This window comes from Tyto alba, unplaced genomic scaffold (assembly GCF_018691265.1).
Source record: "Tyto alba isolate M040663 unplaced genomic scaffold, T.alba_DEE_v4.0 Super-Scaffold_3, whole genome shotgun sequence".
In the NCBI taxonomy this organism is placed as follows: Eukaryota; Metazoa; Chordata; class Aves; order Strigiformes; family Tytonidae; genus Tyto; species Tyto alba.
Window position 1 is genome coordinate 17,607,643 of NW_024881304.1, and position 24,782 is coordinate 17,632,424.

Here is a 24,782-nt window from a genome sequence, read left to right on the forward strand (position 1 = left end):
CCACAGCAATTACTGGACCTGGCTGTGCAGATACCTTTCCACGGCGTTGCCCCTGTTCCTTGGTCACTGGCCTGGACTGCAGCTCGGGTCACACACTGTGGTAGGATCTGGAAAAAATGCCGCAGACGCTTGACCAACTCGTCAAGCATCACCTGGGGGTAGAGGTTTCAGATCTAGCCAAGCTGGGCTGGTTCAGCCCTGAATCCTTCAGACATTTGTGTCATGTTCTGTATTTCCTGGGCATTTTCTGTAGCCACATTTCTAACCTAGGTTGTCCTGAGGAGTGGGGAGTCAGTGGCACAGTGCACCCACCCAGGGAAGGGAGGGTTGGGGGGAAAAGGAGGTTGGCACTCGTTGACATGGATATTTACAACCTTCTACTCTAGATTGTCTTAAGATTTTAAGTACAGCAAAAAGACTGTATAGATATATTGAGAATCTGGAGAACACCGAACACTTAATGTAGCGTCTGAGTTTTTACACCGAAGTGTTTGGCGTTCTCCAGATTCTCAATATATTTCTTCATGTTCCCGAGTAGCTAACAAGGAGATGAAAGTGAAGACTACAGTAGCTGCTGTGTCTGTGTCTGCCCTGCAGTGATCTCTTCTGGCAGCACATGGTACCTGCCAAAGGCCCTTCCCTGAGGGGAACCATCATCATCAACTCCGGTGTTTGTAGAGGAGGTTTAACGCACTTTGTATTGATGGCACGAAGACAGACAGGGTTTTCTCAGTGGCAAAAGCAAAATTGGGTAGGGAAAAATATTTATTCAAACAGTTTATGAACAGCTGATTATAATAAAGTAGCAGGTATTTCGGTGCAGTTTGCTTCAAAGCGGATGGTATAAATGTATAGAAAATACAAACCAATTCTTTCAATTTAGCACAAATTTGTTTTAAATGTGCCAGTGCTGTTTGTTGACTGAGTTCCAGGACACGTGTTGCACTGTTGCATTTATATCAAAAAAAGTGTTAGAAAGGGAGTCAGTCAGTCACCTTTTCTCGCAGGATCCCATTTCAGGCATGGCCAGTGTGTGCCCGACAAGCGCCGTGTGTCGTGCTGTTAACTGCCGCGATAAACAACCAGCCATTGCAGCTGGCCCTTTCATCAGGGGCCCTTCGGTACGTCAGGCAGTCATCTTTTATGGATCTGTGTCCCTTTTAAAGAAATTTCCAATCCTGTTTTGAAATCTGTCTGTCCTCATCAGTAGGATGGAAATTGTCTGGTGAGCCATTTGCTGTCAGGCTGCTTTTATTGCTCAGGTAGGAAAAGACAAGTGCTCGTGGAGATTCTTTGCTTGCATCTGACCAGTTGGCAAACATACTACCCACTTAATTTATTCAGCAAGAGCCTCTCTCACTTTTGACTTCAGATGCCATTTTTCCTTTTACTTCAGAGATTATCAGGAGAGTTTCAGTAGCTCAGATTTCTGACCTTCATTACTCGAAGGCTGTTCTTGAATCTGTGATATCAAGCCCACAAAATTACTCATTATCGCAGCATCTAACTTTTATGGGAGTGGCTCCTATAGTGTTAACTATCACCCAAATGATGTGCCCTCTGCTCTGTGTGGAGGGAGCTTGCCCCTCAGCCCTTCCAGGTGGGTCTCATTGCCACACATGATGAGGCAGCTGACAAAGCTAGATGTTCAAAACCACTGAAGACAGGCTGTGGACCAGCCATGAACTCAGTTGCAGACTGGAGTGCTGTGGGTGAAGCATCAGTTTTAGCTTCATTCCATAGTGAAGAAAGGAGGGGAGATTTGGAACCAGAAATGGTTCGTGATCCTTAAACCCCATTCATCTGAGTGCCTTGAGCGTGAGGCTGAAGAGCGGTGCTCGCCCTCATCCTGCCCCAAACTCATTGTGCTACACAGAGGTGGGTGGTATCAACGGGTCAAGTCCAGGAAGTCCTGGGGTGGCTGGGTGCTGAGCTGCACTGCTCTGAAGAGCCGAGGCGTGAGTTTTTGTACGTTTTTCCAGTTAGAAGAACTAACCCCACCTGCACAGCCCACTCCGGCTGGCACCCGTGGCCGTGCGGTGCTGCCTCCCGCTTCTGCCCCGGCGAGCAGGCGGCTGTCTCCCAGGGGGACGTGGGGATTTCACCGGCAACGCGGAGACGAGGCAGGAATCGTCCACTTTTGTCTTTGTGCCCTTAGCAAAGCTTTGCTCTGCGGCTACTGGCAGTTTTCTGTTTTGCTGTAAGGAACGTTTGCAGCACGCACACCTTGCGTGGGGATGCGGCAGCTGGTGGTGGCTCGTGTAAGCAATGAGAAGGAAATTGTGGTACATTTGTTCAGGTGATTCGGGTGACAGTTTTGGACTGGGTGTGTGTACTGATGACACAAACACATTATAGAAAGGTGCTGCCCTTATTTCCACTTTGAGTTCAGTATATGTGGGAAAGAGCGTTTTAGAGTGACTGGGAGATAAGTGCATTTCTGGTGCCCAGAAAGTCAGAAAACTGAAGGGTAATTATTTCCCTCAATTATTTGGATGAAACATGACTTCCTACGTGACAACCGTTTATGACCTGCTCTGTTCCAGCTAGAAAATTATCTTAATTTTAGCCAGATCCACAATTAGTATAAATTGATACTATTACAATTTTGTAACTAAGCTGGGCTGGAGTTACTCTGGTCGGTGTTTTCTGGTTTGCATAGAAAGTATTTAATGGAAGGTCAAAATAGGTCCCTTGTTCTGCAGAAATTAATCTTCTCTGTGGCAATACTTTATTTTACTTTTCCTTCCTCCTAAGGTTAGAAATACGAATGAGTTTTAAAAGTCACAACTGCAAAGTTAATGCTTTTCAACAGCGTGCGTCGCGTTTCCGTTAGCCAACTGCATGTCTCCCAGTGTAATCAAAGCTATTTGGTCTCTAGCAATCACTGCACAATTACCACAGCTGTCTCCTGTTCCAGCTCTGGGCAGATGGAGGTTCATAAGAGAATATCAGATATCACTGGGAAGTAGCTGCATGTCAGAAAACCGCCGTGTTTCATGGGCAGCTTCCATCCCCAGGGTCCGAGGCAGTGTTTGCAAAGCAAAACTGTAGAGATCAGTTGCTTCCAGTACCCCAATATCCCACCACTGGGATATAACATTGCAAGTTTTTAATGTTGTAGTGCAACAGTAAAAAACATGCAGGTTAGAAGTGAAAAATAATACATCTTGTTGAAAGTGCGAATGGCATTAAGATAGAGAAAATGCGATTACTTATTTTGGAATTTGATTAGGACAGCAAAGCTAACTTCATCATCCTTGCAGAAAGTGCCTGGGGACATTAATGACCAAGCTGAAGCATAGCACTGTCTGGGGGGAAAAAAAAAAAAAAAAAAATCTCCCTTTTTAATTAAGTTTTTACTTTAGGTTTTGTTCTGCATTGAAAAGGACACCTTAAAAAAAAAAAAAAAGGCAAACCTATTCAATCTGAGAGTAGCTGTTGCTCTGAAAATGTGAGGCAAGAGTTTTTACGCCCTTTTCAGTTCAAAAACTAGTAAATTAGAAGTGAATCATTTCCTATCCACTGTTGTGTCATTGGTCATTTTGGTCTTAAAAATTGTGGATTTTACTAAAAAAACTTTGATCTGCATCCAGGCCTTTATCCTTTCAGCTGTAGTTCACTCTAATACTTTGCTACTTGGAAACATCCATATTTAAAGAGCTGGCAGCTAAAAATGAAATTATGTTGGCTACATACATTAGTTGTTGAGAGGGGTTTTTTTCTTCTTAATGATGCCAAATAAATAGCTTCCTACTATTCAAATGCTACAAGAAATTCATCCTGAAAATGAATCCAAATGATTAACAAGTATTTTCAGCATCATAAAATGAGCTGCGTACAGCTTGCACGGAACAATTTGGGCATCACCATGTATTGTCCCAATTTTTAGTTTAATATGAGTTGGAGATTCAGCATATGAATCTAGGCTTACCCCCCTGGTCCCCCAAGTTGAAAATGAAATGTGTATTTCTTGCAGCATGGTTTCAGCAGGGAGTCGCTATTTTGTCAGGTCAGTGCATCCTGGTGTTACATTTTGTTAAGCAGCATAATGATGCGATTGCCTCCTATGATGAAGTGCTTGCTGAGTGCTGGAAATTTGGCAAATAAATGTTCATCTGGAGCTTGGGAAGTCGCTGGACTGAAATCCAGAATGCATGTAAATCAAACATTTGCTTCTGTTGTATTTTCTGCTCTTGGAGCAGTGGATGCCTGAGCCCCTGAAGCCAGTCCTGCTGTATTTATGGTGCCTTGTCTGTTAGAAGTTTTTAGTTCTTTTTTTTTTTTCTTTTTTTCCCTTTCCCCATTTGTTCACTTACATGCACTAAATCAGTGTAAGAACTAGTAGAAACCTACCTGGGTTGTTAGCATTTTTCTGAGATAATTACCCTGTGTGTGAAGGGTTTTCCCTCATTATTTCCACTGCTTTTTTTAATCAAAAGCCTAACGATGGTCATGTGTTGACCATTCTACCTGTGAAGCTCTATGGAAAAAATAATGTAAGAGTAAACATCGTTACAGGAACATGGCATTTGTGGCCCATGTAACAGCATGATGAGTGACTGCAGGTATTTTAAGTGGACAAGAGAGAACAGTCGAAGGTCCTAGAATTATGTAGGTCAATAATTTGCCTTTGGTTTGTTTGCAACAAACATGAGGGTCCCCTTTGCAGCCACTGGCCACTACCACCCCTTTAACTGGGCAGTCCCCTGTAACTGAATCACAATAATGGGTTTAGAAATAAGAGGAACATTAAAAAGTTGTCATTACTTTTTTTTTATGAGACTGTTTAAGGTATCTCAGCATGTCTTAAGGTGAGCTCTATAATTTGGATGCCATAAAACAGTGCTATACTGGTTTACATTTTCAAAGCCCTGCTAGATCAACCATCTGCTGTCACTCTTCACAAGAGCTGTAGGAGTAATTGATTGGGGTGGGGGAGTTGCCAGCCAAAATGGGGAGGGGGGGTGGAAAAAAAAAGCACACAACCTTTGGTTTGTCTGAAGTGTTTCATTCCATTGTATTTTTAAGCCCCCTCCCTGGAAGGGTTCAAGGCCAGGTTGGACGGGGCTGGGAGCACCCTGGGCTGGGGGAAGGGGGCCCTGCCCGGGGCAGGGGATGAGCTTTAAGGTCCTTTCAAACCCAAACCATTCTATGATTTTTTTTTTTATTATTATTACACTTAGATATAATAATAAACCATGAAGCATTTTAAAAAGTAAAATAGAGTGTTCAATTTAAGCTGTTGGTGAAAATGTTTTCCTTTTGAGAATAGCTTTGCAGGGGGAAACAGATTAGCTATTCTTGTTTGCTTTTTTTCAGTATTGTTAATCAAATTTGGCAAGGTACATTTATTTGTTAAGATAAACTTAACTGAAGCAAACAAAAAGCCCCCAAACCCAAAGCAGACGTTCACTTATGTTTCTCAGGACTCTGGATATAAGTTGCGTTCCACAGGGGATATGCTGGAGGTTGCTGTTCTTTTAATTTTATCGCCAATTTTAAGACCAAATTTTTCCTTTGCACCAAATAATTCTTTTCATTTAAGTTTGTGGGAACCGAGTCATTTAGCTGCCACTTTTACTAGATTTATTTGATAGTCAGGGCAGGGTTAGTTAATGTTTTAACAACTCCAGTTTTCAAATACCTTCGAACATCCCTGCCATTTCATTGTGAGTCTAGAGATGAAAAAAATACAATCCTAGAAAGGTATGCACGTTTCCCTTGGCGGGCTTGTAGCATACCCATAAACGTGCAGAACAAATGAGTCTGTAAATCCTTCCCTCACTCTTCTGTGGGAAGATAAATGAACTTGCCTTTTAGGATATCCTTCACTCCCCTCCTCCCCGATTTTCTCTTGGTTCATCTTTAGAAAGATCTATATACACGATGTTCTCATGACATTTGCCTTCCTGCCCTCGTGGGAAAACCCTATAGAGTTAGACACAGATTTCCAAGTGCTATAAGAAATGGTGACTGTACACAGAGAACTGGTGAAAATGATCTCTCAGTTACTGATTATTTAAATGTCATGTTCCGTTTGCATTCCCTAGAGGTATGTCTTACTCTGAGATCTCTCTGTCCATAGCTCATACCACCACGCATCACATCTGTAACAAATTTATTCTTACCCCTCCTAATTTATCTCAGTAATCTATGGAAGAAATAAATCAGCTGATAGCTTTTTTTAGATGGCAAAGTGCTTGGATACGCAAATGGAAAGCTGGTGATGTTTCTATAGGATGTCTTCTCCTGCTCACTTGCTTAGGGGCCTCTAAGGTCACCCAGGAGCTGAACCTTCCCAACATGATTTCTAGTCCTGCACCTTGACTTCCCAAACACCTCCTCCCTCTGCCTCATTGCTGCAGTTGGGTGACCTTCCTGAGTGTCGGGAACCACGTCTCTCTGAACAAAGGCAAGAGGTAAATAAGTTTTCTGTCTCTCTGCAGTGCCCAGGTTCTCAATGGGCTTGTAAAATTCCATCTTCCCAAAGAGGAGGAGATTCATTAAAGCTCAGTTGTTCAAATAACTCTTTCCCATCTGATGTCATTACTCCTGTTGGAAACACAGCCGTGGAGTCTGTGTCTGTGAGCTGAAATGTTGACAGAGAATTATTCTCACATCTTTTCAGATAATGGATGTGTTCATGTTTTATCGTTTTCTCCTGCCTGTTGTTTTTTTTTTTTTTTCTTCCCAGTAGCTAGGAGAACTTTTAGTTCTGTTGCACAGCTTAATCAAGTAGAACTAACTAAATTTTAGCATTTGACAGAAGAGATGGCAATTCTGATTTCATCTCAATCTCGGCCTTTCATGCTGCATGGTAGGTAGTGAAGTGTAGACACCAGACATGTTTTCAGAAAACACTTTACTGATTACAGTGGTGCTAAGACCACTTCTGTGTTCTGCAGAAAAATGATTAGTGTGTGCTTACCTGTCTGGTCAGTTTTTCTCTCCTTTTATATTTTTTTTTTTTTTTTTTTTTTTTAAGCGATGATGGGCTCTTCATGGGCTGGAAACAGTGAAAATGTTTTGGCTGTAAGTCTAGCTGATGGCCTCTATGATGTGATGAATGTTTTGAGGGGTTTGTCTCATAAATAATCTATCGCACAAATCACATCTCATGTTCTCTCACGCAGCCCCCGCTGCATAGTACAAGGAGAAAGGGGAGAAAAATTGGAAAACTAATCAGAACAGTGCAGAAGGAAAAAGGCATTTATCAGGCATTTTCATGCCATCAGAGGATCCTTGTATGGGACTTTCACCACCTGAGCAGTGGTGCTCGGCAAGGAGTGCTTTGGAACAGAGTTTTTTTCAGTTGTTGTCAAGTATTTGTGCCCTTTTACTCCCCATCCTATGGCGCCAATCTTACAGTTGTTTCTCTCTCTTCTTTGAAAACTGTGGCACTGCCTTTTCATTTGTCACTTCTGAAGAATTAATACATTATTAATAAACATTTAGAGCTGTTGTAACACTAGGAACAAACGTTTGTAATAAACTCCATTGGTGTCCTTACAGTGAACATTAAGCAAAGTTTATGTTAAAACTTTGGAAAACACTCAACCTTGAAAGAGGTAATGGAAAAGGGAGAAATTACTCTAGAAATAGCTCTTAGCCAAAGAGGCCGAGGACGTTTCCACCTGACGTCTACCTAAAAGCTGGGTATTATTTCATTCTGCCTACTCTGCAACATTCATGCCGCTGTGTGAATGCCTCTAGCGTTTCTGCTGGATGACCAGTTCCGAGTGGCTTTGGGCAAGAGCCCTGAAGCACCTGTTCCCCTAAGTGTTAAATCAGCTTCTCAGTACCAGATCGTTTTCTTGTGGTGCAATCCCATTAATGTGAAATCATCAGAGAAAGAGAAAGCTGAATCCTACAAAATCTGTTACCTTTCTGTATTTGTTACGATGAGAATGCTTCTGCCATATTTCTTACTTCGCAGGTAACAGCAAACATGTTATGTCCCCACTCCTGTAACCTTAATATTCAGTCTTTATTTTCCTGAAGTTTCTTCCAGTGTGTGTGCCCAGAGCGTTTTAGAAACATGCTTCTTGCACAATCCATATGCCCAGGACTGGGCAGTTGCCTTTTGCCAAGCAGATTACTAAAGTGCTGAACCACCCCTGCCTTCTCCTTAAGGCATTAATAGTTCCCTCTTTCTCCCCTGTCTTAATGTCTTCGTAAGCCTTTGCTGCTTGGTCAGATTTGGTTCCAATTAGTGAGAAGCTAATTTAGAGAGGAGTACCTCACAGATGAGTGGGCAACGTGGTTGTAAAAGTTCCATTTCTCTAGGAAACCAAGCAAAAAATCTGCTAAGCTGGTTGCAGGTTGGTTCAACTATTTGTCAAAATACTGCAAGGTCATTGAGCAGCCTTTCATGATTCGCTCCAAAGGTTGGAGTAAAAATATGAGCCTGTAGACTGTCCCTTGGGTCTGGGGAAGAAAAAGAAGAAAGAGTCAGGGAAATATTTTGCATTAGCACTAGTCAGTGGTGCTTTTGACATATTTGAAGGTGGTAAAGGCAGTGGGCTTCGTGTTGGCAGATGTGGTACAGGCTGGAACTCCAGTGTGAACTCGAGTCAAAGGGACTGTGACCTGTGGGTGAGTCCACCTGGGAGCAGGACACCACGAAGCGTCTGTGAGCATAAGTCCACACCAGAGCAGGTGTTAAACTGTGTTCTGCACGGACCGTTCTGCTTGCAGGATGAGGGGGGTGGCAGAGGGAAGCCTTGATTTCCAAACAAACAAGGAAATGCTGCAGTAGGGTAGTGTTCCCCGCAAGCTAGGGCTCAGAAGTTCACCGGTGTCTTTCCTGGAGTAGGAAAAAATGCAATTCAAACAGGATTGGTCTAGGTATGGCTTATTGGAGGAGGATGCAGCATATGTGTGGGAGATGGAGAAGACCAAAAGGAGAGCAAACAGTGTAACGTCAAAAATACCTGACTGTTATCATTTTTAATTCTTAATAGTGACTGCCACTCACGCATCCCCATACAGTAGTTAAATTCCCACGTCCAAAGAAATGTCAACATTTAAAAAGTGTTTTCCAGAGCATAAGATGTTGAGCTTAAAAAGTCTCCAAGTGACTTATCTCAGGCCAAGAACCAGAAAACAACTTCCCCAAACCTGCCAATTCCTAGTGCCTTGCAGCATAACTCTGAGGCGAGGTCCCAGCTCATGAGAAGTGAAATGATGCTCCTGAAAGCTGCGGCCAGATCTAAGCATCCCGGCAGCGTGAAACAAAAAATGCCCAAACAAACAGGCCTCAAACCAAAGTTGACTTCTGAGTGAATTCCCTGACCAGCAACCAGCATCTCATCAGCGTGAAAATGCAACCCTGGGAACAATCCCTGAAAACTATAAGTAAACAACAGGAAGTAACTATAAATCCCAAATGTAAAGAAAAACGGAAACTCCTCAGATGTGGCCAGATCCGGCCACGCCTGAGTGAGGCAACTCAATCTACCAGATATCTCCTGTGCATTTTGTATAGATTTATTTGTTAAACTGTATAAAAGCCAGACCCTCTCCACAGATGGAGACCTCACCTACGAGTGGACGCACTGCGTGGGACTTCCCAATTTCTGGGAAAGGCTCTCTGCTCCTTCGCTGTGACAGGGCTCCCCAGCTGATGCACGGGGCGGGGTGATGGTAAAGTACAAGGGCAATTGGTGATGGATCTTTCTTAATCACTATAGCTAGCTTTATATAGTAATGACTAGGTGCATTACCTTGCTTATTCTTTCTGCTGCTTTAAACTAAAGTAAGATAAGCCCATTTCTTTAGCTTGGTGTCTGTGTCCTTTGTGTTAACCCCATCAATTGGCAAAACACAGCGTTTCTTCTTGACAGCCCAAAATTCACTGAAGGTATAGCTTTCCATAGGAGCGTTACAGAGAGTGGGTGAGTCAGACATGGTCTTCCTCACCAGCTCTGGGAGCTACAGGAGAACATAATTCTTCTGCATCTGTTCCCACATGTTGAAGATTATTACATTTCAGCAAAAATGGGTTTCATTAAACTTAAAATCAGGCATATGAAACTCTCATTTAAATAAGAAGTGATTGAGAGATGTAGCTTCCACTTAAAGTGCATCTTGATCATTTATTTTTTATACTGTGCCACAGTCACTGTTTAAATTATTAAAAGCAAGAAGTAAAAAGCTTCTCAAGAGATAGAAATGGATTAGATTAAAATTAATCTGACATAACCCTTTCTCTAAAACTGCTGATTCAGTTTGAGCACAAGTTTATCAACATATTTGAGGATAAGGGATAAGGATAAATTCTTCCCAAATTTGGGAATGCTTCAGCTTGATATTTCTGACAGCACAGAGAACGTGCAGTACTGTTTTAATTGGGAAATTTTTGACATTACAAATATTTCCAATAACACAAATGCTGTACTCAGATTTACCCTAAGTACTTGAGTTGATGTTTGTGATCTGCCTCATTTCAGCAGGGATGGCTTTTGTGAGCAAGAGTTGCGAAATAGGGTCGCAGTCAAGAACAGATTCTGGCACAGGTGTTGAGACCCAAATTTTCGACTGGTATACATAATTTATCACCTTTGGTGTCAGCACTGCTGCAAGCTTCCTACCAGCCACCTACCATTACACATTTGTGTCCCAGCTGGGCTGTCACAGACAGACAGTCAGGTAGGACCTCTGGGGTTTGTAAAGCCTGCTGCCCTTCCAGAGAACTAGAAGGAAAGAGTCTCGACATTCTAGTAAAGACCTTGGAAATACCAAAATAATAAGGAACATGATGTTAATGGATTTTTTATTTATCAGTGACAGCTCGTGACATCTTGAAAAAGAAATAATCTGTGAGCTAGTCATGTGGTTTATTCCCCTCTTCAGTTGCAGTCACCACTAAATGAAGATTGAAATGGTATTGAAAGGGGGTAGAGCTGGCAGGGGCTGGCTGAAGATGAGTGAAATCTGTCATCTGACAGAATTCAATCAATAGGCATTTATCAAAAATTGTAACATCTTGTGATCTCTTTATAAAATAAATTAGAGATCTGAGAGTAGCTCCCAGGCTCTGCTAATGGCTTTGCAACCACTGTTACCCTCCAAACCCAGCTTTAGTTGGCCTCTTTGGACAAAGCTCTTGGGTGCAGACAGGGAGGCTGATCGACTTCCAGCTCCCTTAAGATGGTCATAGCAGAAAGTGTGTTGTCGACACTAACACAGCATTGATGTATCTCCACTTTTGCAATCAAATTTGGGTTTCCAGATCCCTGAATGCATATACTGCTTCGTTTAAGTCAATAAACCTGGCTGCTTGAGCACTCCTTCCTATATGGATGATATTTTGTTGTTGAAAAATAAGTGGGGGTATTATTTTTGGCATTTTCTGTTACCTGATACATATAAAATGTCTGAATGTGCAACCATGATGTTGGTAGATATCAAAACACTGTTTATCTATCAAATATGTGAAGAGAATGTTGTTGGGTTTTTTCCTGCGTACTACTGACAAGGCCACGGGATCACGTAGCCATGCCTCTCTCTGCAGAGATCTCCCATGAAGGACATACCACCCGCACTGCTTGGCCAGATATTTCAACCTTGGAGTTGATCATAATATTAATTCACGGCAGTAAGAAAATTCTCTGCAACCAACTTTCTTTTTTTGAAGGTTTGATCTAATCTCTTACAGCTACAGTAAGAGGCTGATCAAAGGTAGTGAAAGCTGGTATTAAAGGATTAGCTAGGTCACATTGAAATATGTTCTAAAACAAGCCCAGGGACCTTTAGCTTTACCGAAGCAAGTGCACAAAAGAAAGATTCTTAGACTAACTCCCTCTGACTTTAAACAGAAAACAAACTGATGGATTAAATCTGTGAGTCATTCCTTAAGGTGATATGTGTAGCACTTTACATAGAGCAAGCCTGGAAAATATAAGCAACAATTGAATCTCACATAGCAAAAATATAGTGCGGAATTAAAAATCAGTGTAAGGCATCATTTATGCGTGTGCCCAGCTTACAGCATATTTATCCTCATTTGATGTTCGCCTATAAGTAATTGGCAGCTTCAGTCCAACCCTCTTTATCTTTTTTTTTTCTGGCTGATCTCCTCTCTCTCCTTTCTATTTGCCACTGACAGTATCTACCAAAGAGATACTTTATCTCCGGCTGTCAGGTGAAGATGAGTGTTTCTTTGCAAGGATGTTGATGTCACTCTATGGACCATATCAAGCTATTATTCTTTTTTTTTTTTTTTTTTTTTTTTACCGGAATTTCCTCATTGCAATCAACTTACAAACAGAGAGAGCATCATACAGATCTATACATTACTTAGTGGGAAAAGCTGTGAAATCATCTAGGATTGAATCAGTGTCACATGAGACCGAGCATTCATCTCCTGGCTTCTGGAAGTACAGTGTTGCATGATTAGTAGGGGTAAAAGCTACCTACTTCTGAGTGCTTTCTGCATTGTTGCTTTCTTTTTTAGGGTTGGCTCGATGTAGTCACATTGCATGCTCAGTAAGATTTTTCTGAAATCTTTATTTCACTGTAAATCAGCTGCCATGATTACCCATGGGAACTCCTTTATGCCAGGGGTGGTGGTGTTTCATTCCAGGATTGCCCATCTGATAATTTCGCAGGAAGTTTCCTTACCAGAAGTAAGATTTCAATTAATAATTCCCTTCAATGGATCAGTATCTCTCTTGGCAGACTCAGCAACCCAACTTTTTGAGTGTCTGGAGTGTCATCGTTGGTTGGTGTAGTTCAGGGTTGTTTTTCCATTGGGAAGGGCTATGGCCGGAGGGACTGACCCTTCCCACAAAGCCAGGTCCAAGAGCAGCTGGGTCACTGCTGGGCTGAGCCTAACTCCAGCAGTTTAAGTTTAAACCAGAGGTGCATAGAGCTAAGTGTCATCAAATCTAATCCCGGGCAAGGTTCACCAGTTTCAGTAAGCACCGAACCTGGTTCCCCAAAGGTACCATAAGCCCTTAGGACAGATACAGCTTGGATAGGTTTGTGGATTTTGTTTTCAGGCAAGACCACGCTGAGCTGTAAATGTCTGTAAGACAGTTTATGAAGTTTGTCAGATAAAAAAAATGTTTAGTTTCTTTGAAAACCTGCCAGCCCACATGCTGTATCAGTGGGGGTGTGGGAGGGTGTCTGCTGCCCATCAGACATTTTTGAAATAGGTTTTGCGTATTTAACTGTAGTTATAGTTAAAATACAACAGCACGGGACTCCATCTCATAACATTTTCCATTCAGTCATAGATAAAGGCTGCTGTTGATTTTTTCTCCCTGAGGGAACGTCAAGTTAAAATCCCCGACAGCACGGTGCAGTAGTCATTAATGTCCCCGGTGCTATGGCACCCAGCGTAGCCAGCCATCGACTGGGGCTGGAAGCTGTTTGCGAGAGATAAGCCAGGTCAATTGTGTACAGCCATCAAATATTTAACCAGTTTAGAGATACAGAAAAATGGAGATGCAGCAGATACAGGTGATTATTGATTAGGCTTCAGGTAATAAAGACTTCTCACCTTTTTAATTACCCATACCTGGAAGCTCTACATACTAGGTGAGCATGGAGTCGAGGGGCTGGGAAGGAACCACGGCCCTTGCATGCATTGCAAATTGCTGTGAGGATGAGTCTGACACAGAACTTGGCTGATTTGTACATTTTTCTCATTCTTACACACTTCTGACTCGTTAATGTACGTGCCTTGTACATGTGTATCCAGCTTTTCTGTTACCATAAACCACCACTAACACACACATGGACACAGTTACGTTTACAAGAATAATTATGTCCCCCAAGTAGAAAGGGGCCACTTGCTATTACTGTTGGTGCGTGGTCAGGAAGTGGCAGCAATGCAGCTGGTGGTACAGTCCCGTTTCCCCGCTGGTGTGTGTTGTACCCTGTTAGACCATATCTGAAGTTGTACACTTCTTAATGGTGTTACGACCCAAACTGAGAGCCCAGGCAGTCGTAAAGGTTTGATCCTCTTGGGTTAAATTAAGGTGAAATAACACCAAATGACTGGTTGAAATGTTTTACTTGCAGTAAAAACAACTTAAACGTGGAAAAGGATAGTAAGCCGTGGGGTCTCCTATTGAGCAATTCAGCAAGGAAGTGGAGCCCTGCATCCGTCGATACACTCTGCCCTTCCCTGGGCAGCAGCCCTTAAACTCATCACAAACGCCACAATTTGTCCTGGATGCTTCTGTGTTGAGGGATGTTTGAGGCATTGATTCTTTCAGTTCCTTACAAATGGTTTCTAAGAAAAAGTTTGAGAAACCTCAGAGATGTCATAGTTCTCATGCCTCAGGTTGGAGAGATGACCTCTCAAAGTCTGTTTGTTGTATTTCTTGATTTCATGTCTTTATGATGATTACCATCATCACCATATCACCACTGACAACAGTGACTTGTGCCTCTTCCATTATTCTTTTGATTAAAACCTACATTGGAGGCACAGAAGGTGTGGTGTGGCGTAGCTGGGTGGCCCTGTGTGATGGAAAGGGCATAGCACGGAGTCGAGGGGAGAATTACCAAGTGATGTTTGCATCGAGGTTGATTCCTTTAAATTATTCGGCAGTTATTTAAGAGGAGAAGATAAAAAATTGATCCAATGTGCTAGCAGGGCAATGAAATGGTCTGTAGGCTCACAAAAAAAAAAAAAAAAAAAAAAAAGGTGTTCAGTGCATAATTCATGTAACTTTACTATTAAAATGAAACTGTAAAAGAGAAAAATGGTCAAAAAGTCTGAAAACTGCAGTGCAGTTGCCAGCAGACAACTGGTATGGGTGGAGAGGAGCCTTGGGGGTTTGGGTAGGGCCACATACATGGTACGTTTTTCCAGGGATTCATCTTTCCCTCATAATCCTCTTTTCTCTTCCCCAGTGCACTCTCAGACAGAGTGCTATGGTGCATTGAGGCTTCTTTCCAGCTCATGCTATGTTATTCATGGGGCTATGGATGTTGATTGCTTAATCAAATCGCAGTGAAATTTGAAATTATGAATGTCCCCTACAAGCAGACAGCAAAATTTAGTAAGCAAGCTGAGAATACAGAATGGATTCACAGGACCCTCATCAGATAATCAGTTACACTTTATCATTGCCCAAATTTACTGTAATTGTCAAAGCACCCCGTTAGTCCCACTTAAGAGAAATTTGAACACCAAGGAATGCAAGCAATCAGAGCAAAAAAAAAAAAAAAGCAAAGTCTACAAATTATTCACCAAAAATTGTTCTTTTATGAAGTTTATACAACATTGCTGTTGGCAGAGACATCACCCGCTCAGGCCCATCACAGAGGTGTATGAAGGTGGTGTTGGCTGCACGTGCCGGGGTTGGTACCACAGTTGTGTTGTGCCGGGGTAGTCTTGCACCAGGCTTCGTCACAGGCAGCTGGAGCTGCAGATGACCAGGCTCTTCCCTCCCTCCATCCAGGGCAGCATTATCCTATTTCTGTATAAGTGAAAATTATGTCTTGGCCAGACCTGAATGCCACTTTGAGATGCGAATGGCTTTTATGAACTTGGTGGAGGGCAAGATACGGGGTATGGTCACGGTATTGTATGGCAGAACGTTGTTGTAGTATCTGAATACATCAAATAAATAGCAGGTGGGAATGTTTGGCACTTCCTAGCCTGGAGTGCAGCAAATACGTGAAGGTGAAGAAGGGTTGGGCTCACGCATGCATCAACTTCTCTAATGGAAACCCAGATTGCGACAGGCACAGACAGTAATGCACACAGAGCCGAGAAATTTGTGTCTGTGCTAAATCATATAGAAGCATAACGCTAGATCCAGTTCCTCACTACCATCGGTTGCAGTAGTCGAGGGAATAACTTCTCTCCAGGAAACATTATGCGTGACTTCGCTATCGCTGTCGGCTGTATCTGGAAGGGTCCCATCTGTGACAGGGAAAGCAGAAGTATGGAGTAACACAGACAGCAAAACTTCAGCACTTCCCATAGTTTAGAAGAAATTACGTTTGAAAAAACATAAATCATAATTTTCCAGAACTGTGTGGTCAAGGCAAGTGCAAACCTAATCCAGATTCACTGTATCTGGATTTAAATTGTCATTGTTTATAACATACCAGGATGGGCCTCACCTTTCATTTCAAAATGTCTCAAAATTATGTCCTGCTCTTCCAAAATGCTGTAATACTGCAATTGCAGTTTGGGTTGCTTGGGATGGTTATGAAGGGAGGATTTCCTTAATTTCTTTAATTTCATATTTGTTTCTTGCTGTGTGTAATGAAGCCTAATTTTTGTACATCAAGATTTACAGGAAATGCTGCAAATCTTTTGCTTCACACTGAAAAACAGTTCCCGCCTGTCCAACTTGAGAGTGACATAGTAGGTGATAACACAGAAATTATAAGAGTCATTAAAGATTGGATTAATCTCTGTAACTTTCAGTAAAGCCTATAAAAAATAATAGTGTATTGTACCACACTGTTCTTATTAAAAATGATAAATGATCCCCATTTTTTGGCTAATACTAATTTCAAAATTTCATTCTTCTGTTCAGCTTTATGGTTACCATAATCTTGATGTTTTAATAGCTTTTCCCATAATAGCTACAGAGACCTTTTTAAGTGGCAGCCCTGACTTGATGGAAGAGAGTTTTTTTTTAAAAAAAAAAAAAAGACCAAGAAAAGAGTTTCTTGTACTAAAAGGCAAAGACAAGGCAAAGACAAAATAGTATGCATGTGACAAGACAGAATACCAGATAACATTATTTTGGCAAACCATATTGTCTAATTATATTTATCCATAGCAGAACTTCTGTTCAGCTTTCAGTAACCTTTTTACACCACTTGCTATAATTTAGAGAAAGTTTAATACCTGCAGTGTCTTTAGCTTTGTTTCTTGTCTTGAGCAGGATATTCTGGGAGCAGCACAGGAGAGATTCATGCTTTCATAGAGTTTATCATCAAATGCTTTAGAAAAATTATGAGATCTGAACATGATCAGGAGAAGCAGACCCAGGAGGGCTACATGCTTTGCCAAGAAAAAAAACAATCAATCAAACAAAAAACCCAGACAAAAACCGTGCAGCGAGGCAAAACGGTGCAACTTCCACTACTTTGCATGTCTCATGTTCCCCAGGGTGAGTGAAGGCACTGGGCTCTGCAGCAGCACCCCCGTGGGCTCAGCTTCTCCAGAAAAAAAGGCGTATCTTCAGTGTCCTGAATCTATCTTCAAGTGGCTTGAATAATTTATTTCCTTTTAAATTGGTAAAGTTGATGGCAACTGCTGACTCCTCTACATTTTGTTAAACCATGATACTTGGCCATGCAATAGTGACAGAGGCCTTGGGTTCTATTCTTAAATATTCATTGATGTTTGTATGTGATACAGGATATGTGTTTGTGCTTAGTACACTTGGTGCTGAAACAGAGGGGTGGCCTGAGCATCAGGGTTTGCTGTAGTGCATGGGGGAAGCAACTGGTGTGAGAGGGTCTCTGAAAAGGATAAAAGGAGCGGAGGAAAAGGCTTCTGGCTTCTTTGTTGGTATTGCTGCCACACACATTTAAGTAAAACAACTTTGCAAATAGCAGCTTGAGTAAAAGGCTGTTGGTGGAGCTCTGAATCAAGACTGTTACTGCCTGATGTGCCATAAATGGATGTTTCAGGTATAAAGCCTGCCTGCCACATACTGCCTATCATGTTCTCCTACTTATCACTAGCCCAGAGGCATAAATATTAATGGGAAGTGTACTGAGCTATCTCTGTGTGATTGAGCTTCTCGTGAAAGCCTCTACAGCAGTGGCAGGAGAGGGAGGGAGTGTAAGGAAAGAGGTTAATGGTCTGCTGGTGTGCAGTGGGCTTTCCTGTTACATGTCTGATCTGGCAGTGGTTCGCCACTCCTCATGTTTATGCCCATTACTCCCACCATCCATCTCAGCCAAAATCAAATCAAGCTTCTCCTAACACGCCAGTTGCCTCCACTGCTCTTCATGAGCCCAAATTTTCCATAGACTCCTTTGCAATAGGTGTGTGATGTTGACTAATTTAGGACACTCTTCCCCATCTCTTGTTTTTGCTTTGGACCAGTAGAGCAAATACCTAGCAATTTATGACCTTGTGCACAGAAACCTACATTCTTTTGGCAAAAAGAAATCCACTTTCCTTCTTCTAGCATGTGCCTATGGTGGTAGTGTGGGTATTCCAAGTATCCAAGTGTGTGTAACCCATTGGCATGGATTTGCGTAGATGAAAAAGGCTCTTCGCGTGGTCTGTAGAGCAAGAAAAGTTTTGGGGTTGAATGTCTTCCATCTGGTGATGACTCGAGCCAGGGTGCGTAAACAGTCTGTACCAAAAATGTACAAGTAACTTCTCCATCCTCCTTTCCTTGCTGATAATCATTACAGAAGTGAAGATTTGCCACTCAAAAATCTTCATCTCATCCTTGTCTGTCACGGAAATCCAGGTCGTTGGGGCAATGGAAAAAAAAAAACAGTATCATTACAGTGGAGAACCAGGCAGGTGCTCTGCCTCTGGTAGTGGGATTGCAGCTAGCTGAGTTTCTGCTTGTCTTTAAGAACAGCAAATATGGGTCAGAAATCTTCTGATAGTATTCTGTGTTTGAGAGACCTACTTTAATGTGCTTTAAAGGGGAAATTAAAAGTGTTGTAAATTAGGCAGAATTACATTAAAAGGGCCGCAAATTAGAAAGGAGAAGTTTGTAATAAATTCCTCAAGGATGTAGAGTCTAATGTGTAATTAGAGAACTGTGAATTGCCTGTTCCTGCTCATTCTTTGTACTGAAAGACTCTGTCTGTAACTTCAGTAAATGTTTCAATCACGCGCAGTGTCTAGGAGCCATCTCAGACTGTATTTTAAGTGTCTGTTTACACAGTTGTTACAAATTGCCTATGGGATGTGAACTGTCTATCACTTCCAGAGCAATTAGTACGTGAAACCTTATCAAAAGAAATCCGTCAAGTTTGAAAAACCATAAATATTGCACTAGGATCTCTAAGGAAATCAAACGGAGTTTGATGCAGTATTTATTTACATGTTGCTACACAAGCATATGCACTTATAGATGCTCCAGTCTGCATTATTCCTTGTGCTCTATATTCCATTAGTCCCATGTTATTTGAGAGAGAGAATTATTCAGTTTAAAATATTATATAGCAATAATGGACTGCTCCTAATATCTCGGGCTGTGTATTTCAGGCAGTTGTGTATTTCTGGACAATGATTTGTTGCAATGAAAGGAAGACAGGGCTGTAACATCAGATCTTCATTATGTTCCTCAGTTTTATGTAGCCAAATTAATAGAGTTTGGAGATGACTTCTGGGGAGATTGTGATGTTTTGCACTCTAGAAATAGGCCTCCTTTAGTTCCCTCTGCGTTGGGTTCCTCTGTGCAGAGGAAACCCAGATCATCACCATTTGGTGCTCACTTTAATCAGCTCCCTTTACTACTGCACAACTTAACATTTGCCTTCTGCTTTCCTGTGACCTGCTTACCCAGGGTTTCCAACCTGGCACTCAGCTCAAACGACACCAACATCCAAGACTTTTAACTAAGGCAGAGGCTAGGAAAAGCTACTACTACAATTAGAAGATTGGAAAGCCTGTCTTGAAAATGAGGGCAGAAGGGCTCTTGATGGCTCTCACCACCTAAGAGACAAGAACTCTTTAAGTTAAAGGCATCATTAGCCCAGGAGCACATAGCTATAGACTAGTAATGAAAATATTTAACCTGGAAATTAGAAGGTTCTTTGCAATTAAAGTAATACCAACTTACAACAGAAAAGTAGGAGCCAAAAACATTGCTACTTCTAGGGTGTATTGATGAATGGGACTACGTAACCTCCTGGGGAAGGATTGGGTGGGATAGGGATTCTTGACCCAGAAAGACCCTTCCAGTTCTGTGTTTTTCTGAGGATTGTGTGGTCACTTCACCATTCCACAGTCGACGCAAAAAACTGTCGTATTGCAGAGCTCAGGGGGCTTTGGTGGAAACCTGCTGTGTGAAGATTCACTCAAATTTAAACACCTCTGTGCATTCCATGGCAGTGATGTTTATTTGCCTAGTGCTGGATGCTTTTGGAGGAACAAGATAATTGTTCACCAAGAGTAAATTAAAAAAAAACAAACAAAAAAAACCAACCTAGCTACTTGCAGAAGATAATAAGCCAGCTAAGAAGTGGTACCTTGTTTGCTCTGAGTATCCTCTTGACATCAGCATGAGGTTACTTATAATTAGATGCACATGTGTAAATATGATGATTAGATATTCCCACATAAACATAATTATCATATCTTCCTAAAAGTCAAAGCAGGCATTTTATAATCCTGTGGTTAAAAATAAATAAATAAAAGCCAACAATCTACATTCAGCCTCTTATATATGTAAACAGTGGAACACGAGGGCAGAATATATTTTCCGAAGTACCTAATGGTAGTTGAGGTCAATTACAGTTATGACTCATTAGAGTATTAAACTAAGAATACGCTTTTTAGTGTAATTAGTGTTCCCTTAGAAAACTACAGCAATCTTGTATTCACTTCAATTCTTCAAGCATTTTCAGGGTGTTTGGGCATTAGCCTTAGGCAAATATAATAGGGTTATGTTGCATTAACCTCACTTACAAACTCTGCAACCACTTGCGGCATCTCTCAGTTATTCTCTTACTGCTCAAGTAACTTCCAAAGATGCCTTAACACAGAGCACTGCCTAATTAGTCATATAGAAGATTATAGCTGCTTAATTTAGTGTTCAGTTTTTTGCTGATTCAGAAATTGCAAAGGACTAAAAGGTACAGTGTGTGATAAGATGGCTCAACAGATCCTCTTCTGAACAGTCTTTAAAGGGAACAAAAATAATAAGAATAAAAGTCATGAGTCAGGCTGCGATGTTCATGACAAAAAGGTAAGATTCTTGTAAAATGCATCATATTCTGGATTGGAAGAACTTGAAGGAGCAACAAGAATATTAGATCCATCTGCAGGCTCGGAAGTGTCACAGTTGGAAATTGGTATTTGTAGCCATAAAGATGAGAACTTGCAGAATGTTAGCCTTTTTATCATTTCACGGTCTGTGATATATCCAATTTCCCTAACCAAAAGGGGCAGGGAGAAAATTGCTCTGGGGACTCCAGCTCCAACTTGGGATGGACCGTGCCCCATGAGGACGCGCATCCTGTCACTAACACTGGTGGTGCCTTGTGCTTCCAGAGCTCACCTACGCGTGGATCTTCAACGAGTACCCGACCTTCGTACACCAGGACAATCGCCGCTTCGTTTCGCAAGAGACCGGGAATCTGTACATCGCAAAGGTGGAAGCTTCAGACGTGGGCAACTACACGTGCGTGGTGACAAACACGGTGACCAACAGCAGGGTCCTGGGTCCCCCCACCCCGCTCATCCTCAGGAACGACGGTAGGACTTAGAGGAGGGGAACTGTGGGCTGGGGTTGGGGAGTTTGTTTTGTTTTCTTTGACTGGCTGTCACCCAGAAATTAAGCAATGGCCTGAAATATTTATGTCAGAGTGAAGGGAGATATTTGCCCCTTCGCGGAGATTCGGTGAGGCTGGCGACTTCTGCTTTAGCTGCGGTTCAGATCATAGACAGTGGCAGGGTTTATGATGCTGTGGCTGAGGTTGCTCTTCCCACCACTGGAACAGCTCTCAGTATCAGGCAATAATTATAAAAGAGAAACCCGGTGACACTTGGCCAAAGACAGGAAATAAAAATAGATTTTAGAGTTTGGGTATACTAGTTTTGCTCATTTTATGCAGCACGTTGTTGTTTCGGTAACTGTTAGCTCAGGCTGTGTTTCCCAGCAGAATTAGTGCTATTTTTAGTAGTCTGTGGAATAATGCAAAAAAGCATGAAGAAACCAAAAGAGGATTTCTAAATTTATATAGACAATTGATTTGGATCATTGTCACTTTTGAGTTGATAAGGAAAAATAAATTTGCATGTTAATTTCAAAGTAAAATTAATTAAAATTTGTCTGTTTAAAGGATAGCAGTTAGGACATTTGTTCCAGAAATAGAAATGCATTATTACAAATTTGTTCTAAAAGAAGATCCGTTGTGACCTAATGGCATTTGACAAAAATTCCTTGCTTGTAAAATACAGGCTCGTTGCTGCCAGCCTCCTGCCTCTAGCCATCCCCCTCACATTAGCACGGTTTCTGTGGATGGGAAGTTTGGAAATGTTGTTGGGAATGGTAAAGTGTTGTGGTTAGGATGGGAGGTTCTGAGTGAGGCTGCATTCCCAGGTCTGTGCCAGATCTGCTCTCTGTTACAGGGGAGACTGCGTTTCTGTAAACACAGTGGCAATAAATCTGTCCCTCTGAGTCCAGAGTAAGTCATCTAATGTAGGAGAGATAAAGAGGAATATTTAGATTTCTCTCATACTAACATTTTCAGTGTTGAAGAAGAAATATTTTTAAGTATTACATTAAGAGGACTTTTATGCAAACCTTACCTAGCTGAAAGTGCTTCCATTTATCACAATCAAGCTCAATGTCTGCTTCTGCTCTGAGATGGGGCTGACGCTGGCGGGATGATTGCTAGGCAGCCTGATTGTAAAGTGCCTCGCCAAGGGCTTTACCCCAGCGCATCGCTCCTCCACGCACTCCGCTTTATTTACAGGGACCGATTGCCTTCCTGAGGTAATTCACAGGAATGTTCTCTGATTCCTTTGAAGTGCACTCTGCTGTTTATTAAAGATATGAAACTTTAATTGAACCTCTGAGGGGCTGGGGAATACGTTACTGAGTTAAACAAGAAAGGTGCTGTCGTATCCGTAGAGCCAAAGATGGCTGCACTCAAAAGCCACACACGGGCTAAACGTGTCTTTTAAAGTAGGATTGCACTAGTATTACAGGCAAGCTCCATTTTAAAAATCCTCAGGTCTCAATTTTTCATTCCACATAGAGTAACCCTATAAAATCTGAATATAACACACTGTCGCACTTGAAAAGATAAATTATGTATGTTGCTTCAGAAACTCGAACAAAAGAAAGGAGTAAAATGTGACACACATCGTATTTCCAATGGCAGATGTCTTGCTTACCTGACATGTCCAGTATACCTTAATGTATATGACATACTGTTTTCTTTACAGTTTATCATTAAATCGGTAGGCTCAGAGACTAGCTCAACAGCAATTAATGTTTCAGTTTCATTTAATTTCAATTAGGGAGTTAAGTGGAAAAAAAATTCATAATGTCCCTCTCCCAGTTGATTTACATGTACTGAGCTGCTCCTCCGGCTGCCGTCTGGGAAGGCAGTAAGGTGCTGGGTCTGCGGGGCCCCTCATGCAGCTCGGGAGGAGGGGTGGGGGGTCCCACGTCCCTCCCAGCAGTTCCCGAGTGACGGAGGGGTTGATGCAGCTCTGAAGCCCCTCAGCCCTGGGCTGGAGGGCTGGCATCCCAGCCAGGACAGCCTGACCACCTCCAATTTACCCTTCATAATAAAATTGCCCGTTGCTAGAAGTTTCTAAGTTATTGCTTGGTTGGCTTCATCTTGAAATATTTTCTGTGAATTCCAAAAAAAAATCCGGGTACTTCACAACAGTCTCCTTGTGCAATTCCTGTTTTTCCCAAAAGTCAAAGTTATTTTTTAATTGCAACATGTTTTTGCTGTCATGCAGAATGAATTATAGGTCTCTGCAGTTGATACATGGCCCCATTAATTGGAAAGGAACAAATGGTGGGTTAAGAGACTATCCAAAAGGAATACTGGTCATGTAGGACTAAGAATAGCGCCTGTGTTTGGTTTTTTAATTATTTCATACTGAGTTGAACAGAGTAAAATAGAAGTCTCCTTTTGTGCTGAAGATACTCTCTCACTCAAAAACTTCAAAAATTCCCAATTCCAGAACTGTAGGAAGAAAACAGGGTTCAGATGCTCACAGTTTGGCTGACCCTATACTGTTCAATATCAAGAATTTGATTTGTTTTAACAGATAGGTGTATGAATCCTGTGGTGGGTATTCTTAGTGTAGCTATTGTTCAAACTGCTCATGAACTAATGAACATACGGGGCTGGGCGTGCAGGGCAGCACACACTGGGCTGAAATCTCACCCACTGGAACCCCAAGGTTTCTTTTCACATTTCTTCTTCAATTTATGGCAGTAATTTTTTTAGACTCAAATGTGAATTGTTTAGATTTTTTCCATTGAATACCTGCCATCTTTGTCATGGATATTTTACTTGAATGTAATCATCCTGCAAAAACAGCTTTTCAGCATGTTTTTGGGGTTTTTTGTTTGTTTGGTTGGTTTTTTTTAAGCGCTGCTTGCTTTACAGTGCCAGGCTTTTGAGCTGTAATCTGTAAAAGGAAAAGATATGGGTGTAGGGGATGAAATCAGATCCTGTAGGCAAATTGCTTTCCCCACCTGTGCCTTTTGTGCTTCTCTTGCTCGTTTTCAGCTGCGAGGCTCCAGAGTTACAGATCTCCTGATGTTGTTTGCAGTGGCTTTTCGTAACCAGCGGTACATGCTCTTGTTGACAGGACTCGAGTTCCTTCCCCGTCTCTGTGCTGTGGAAGCAGAAGGTGCCTCTTATCCCATTAGTCATCCTCAGACAGCTTTTCCTCCTTGGAGAGATAAATATCAGAGAGGGTTACGGGATGGTGGTAGGAACAGACCGTGCAGAGGCAGCTGTCGCGGTCAGCGTGAGCTCAGGCTCTCTGCTTCTGTGGACAGAGGTTATCTGATGATGATAAATACAGTGTACAAAGTACAGTGTGTGTTGGGAAAAGGATGTTTTTCTTCTGTCCCTCTTAATTCCCTGCCACAGATGCATGCAATCGCCCC

At 42.0% G+C, this 24,782-nt stretch overlaps 1 protein-coding gene across 2 annotated transcripts in view; it reads left to right on the plus strand.

Annotated features, from left to right (window-relative positions):
- Positions 1-24,782, plus strand: part of CNTN4 (contactin 4) — a 348,713-nt gene that overhangs the window by 240,634 nt on the left and 83,297 nt on the right. For both annotated transcript variants that reach the window (XM_042799543.1, XM_042799544.1), the window contains exon 7: positions 21,185-21,388. In XM_042799543.1, coding sequence (XP_042655477.1) covers positions 21,185-21,388 — 204 coding nt within the window. The remainder of the gene's footprint in view (positions 1-21,184; positions 21,389-24,782) is intronic.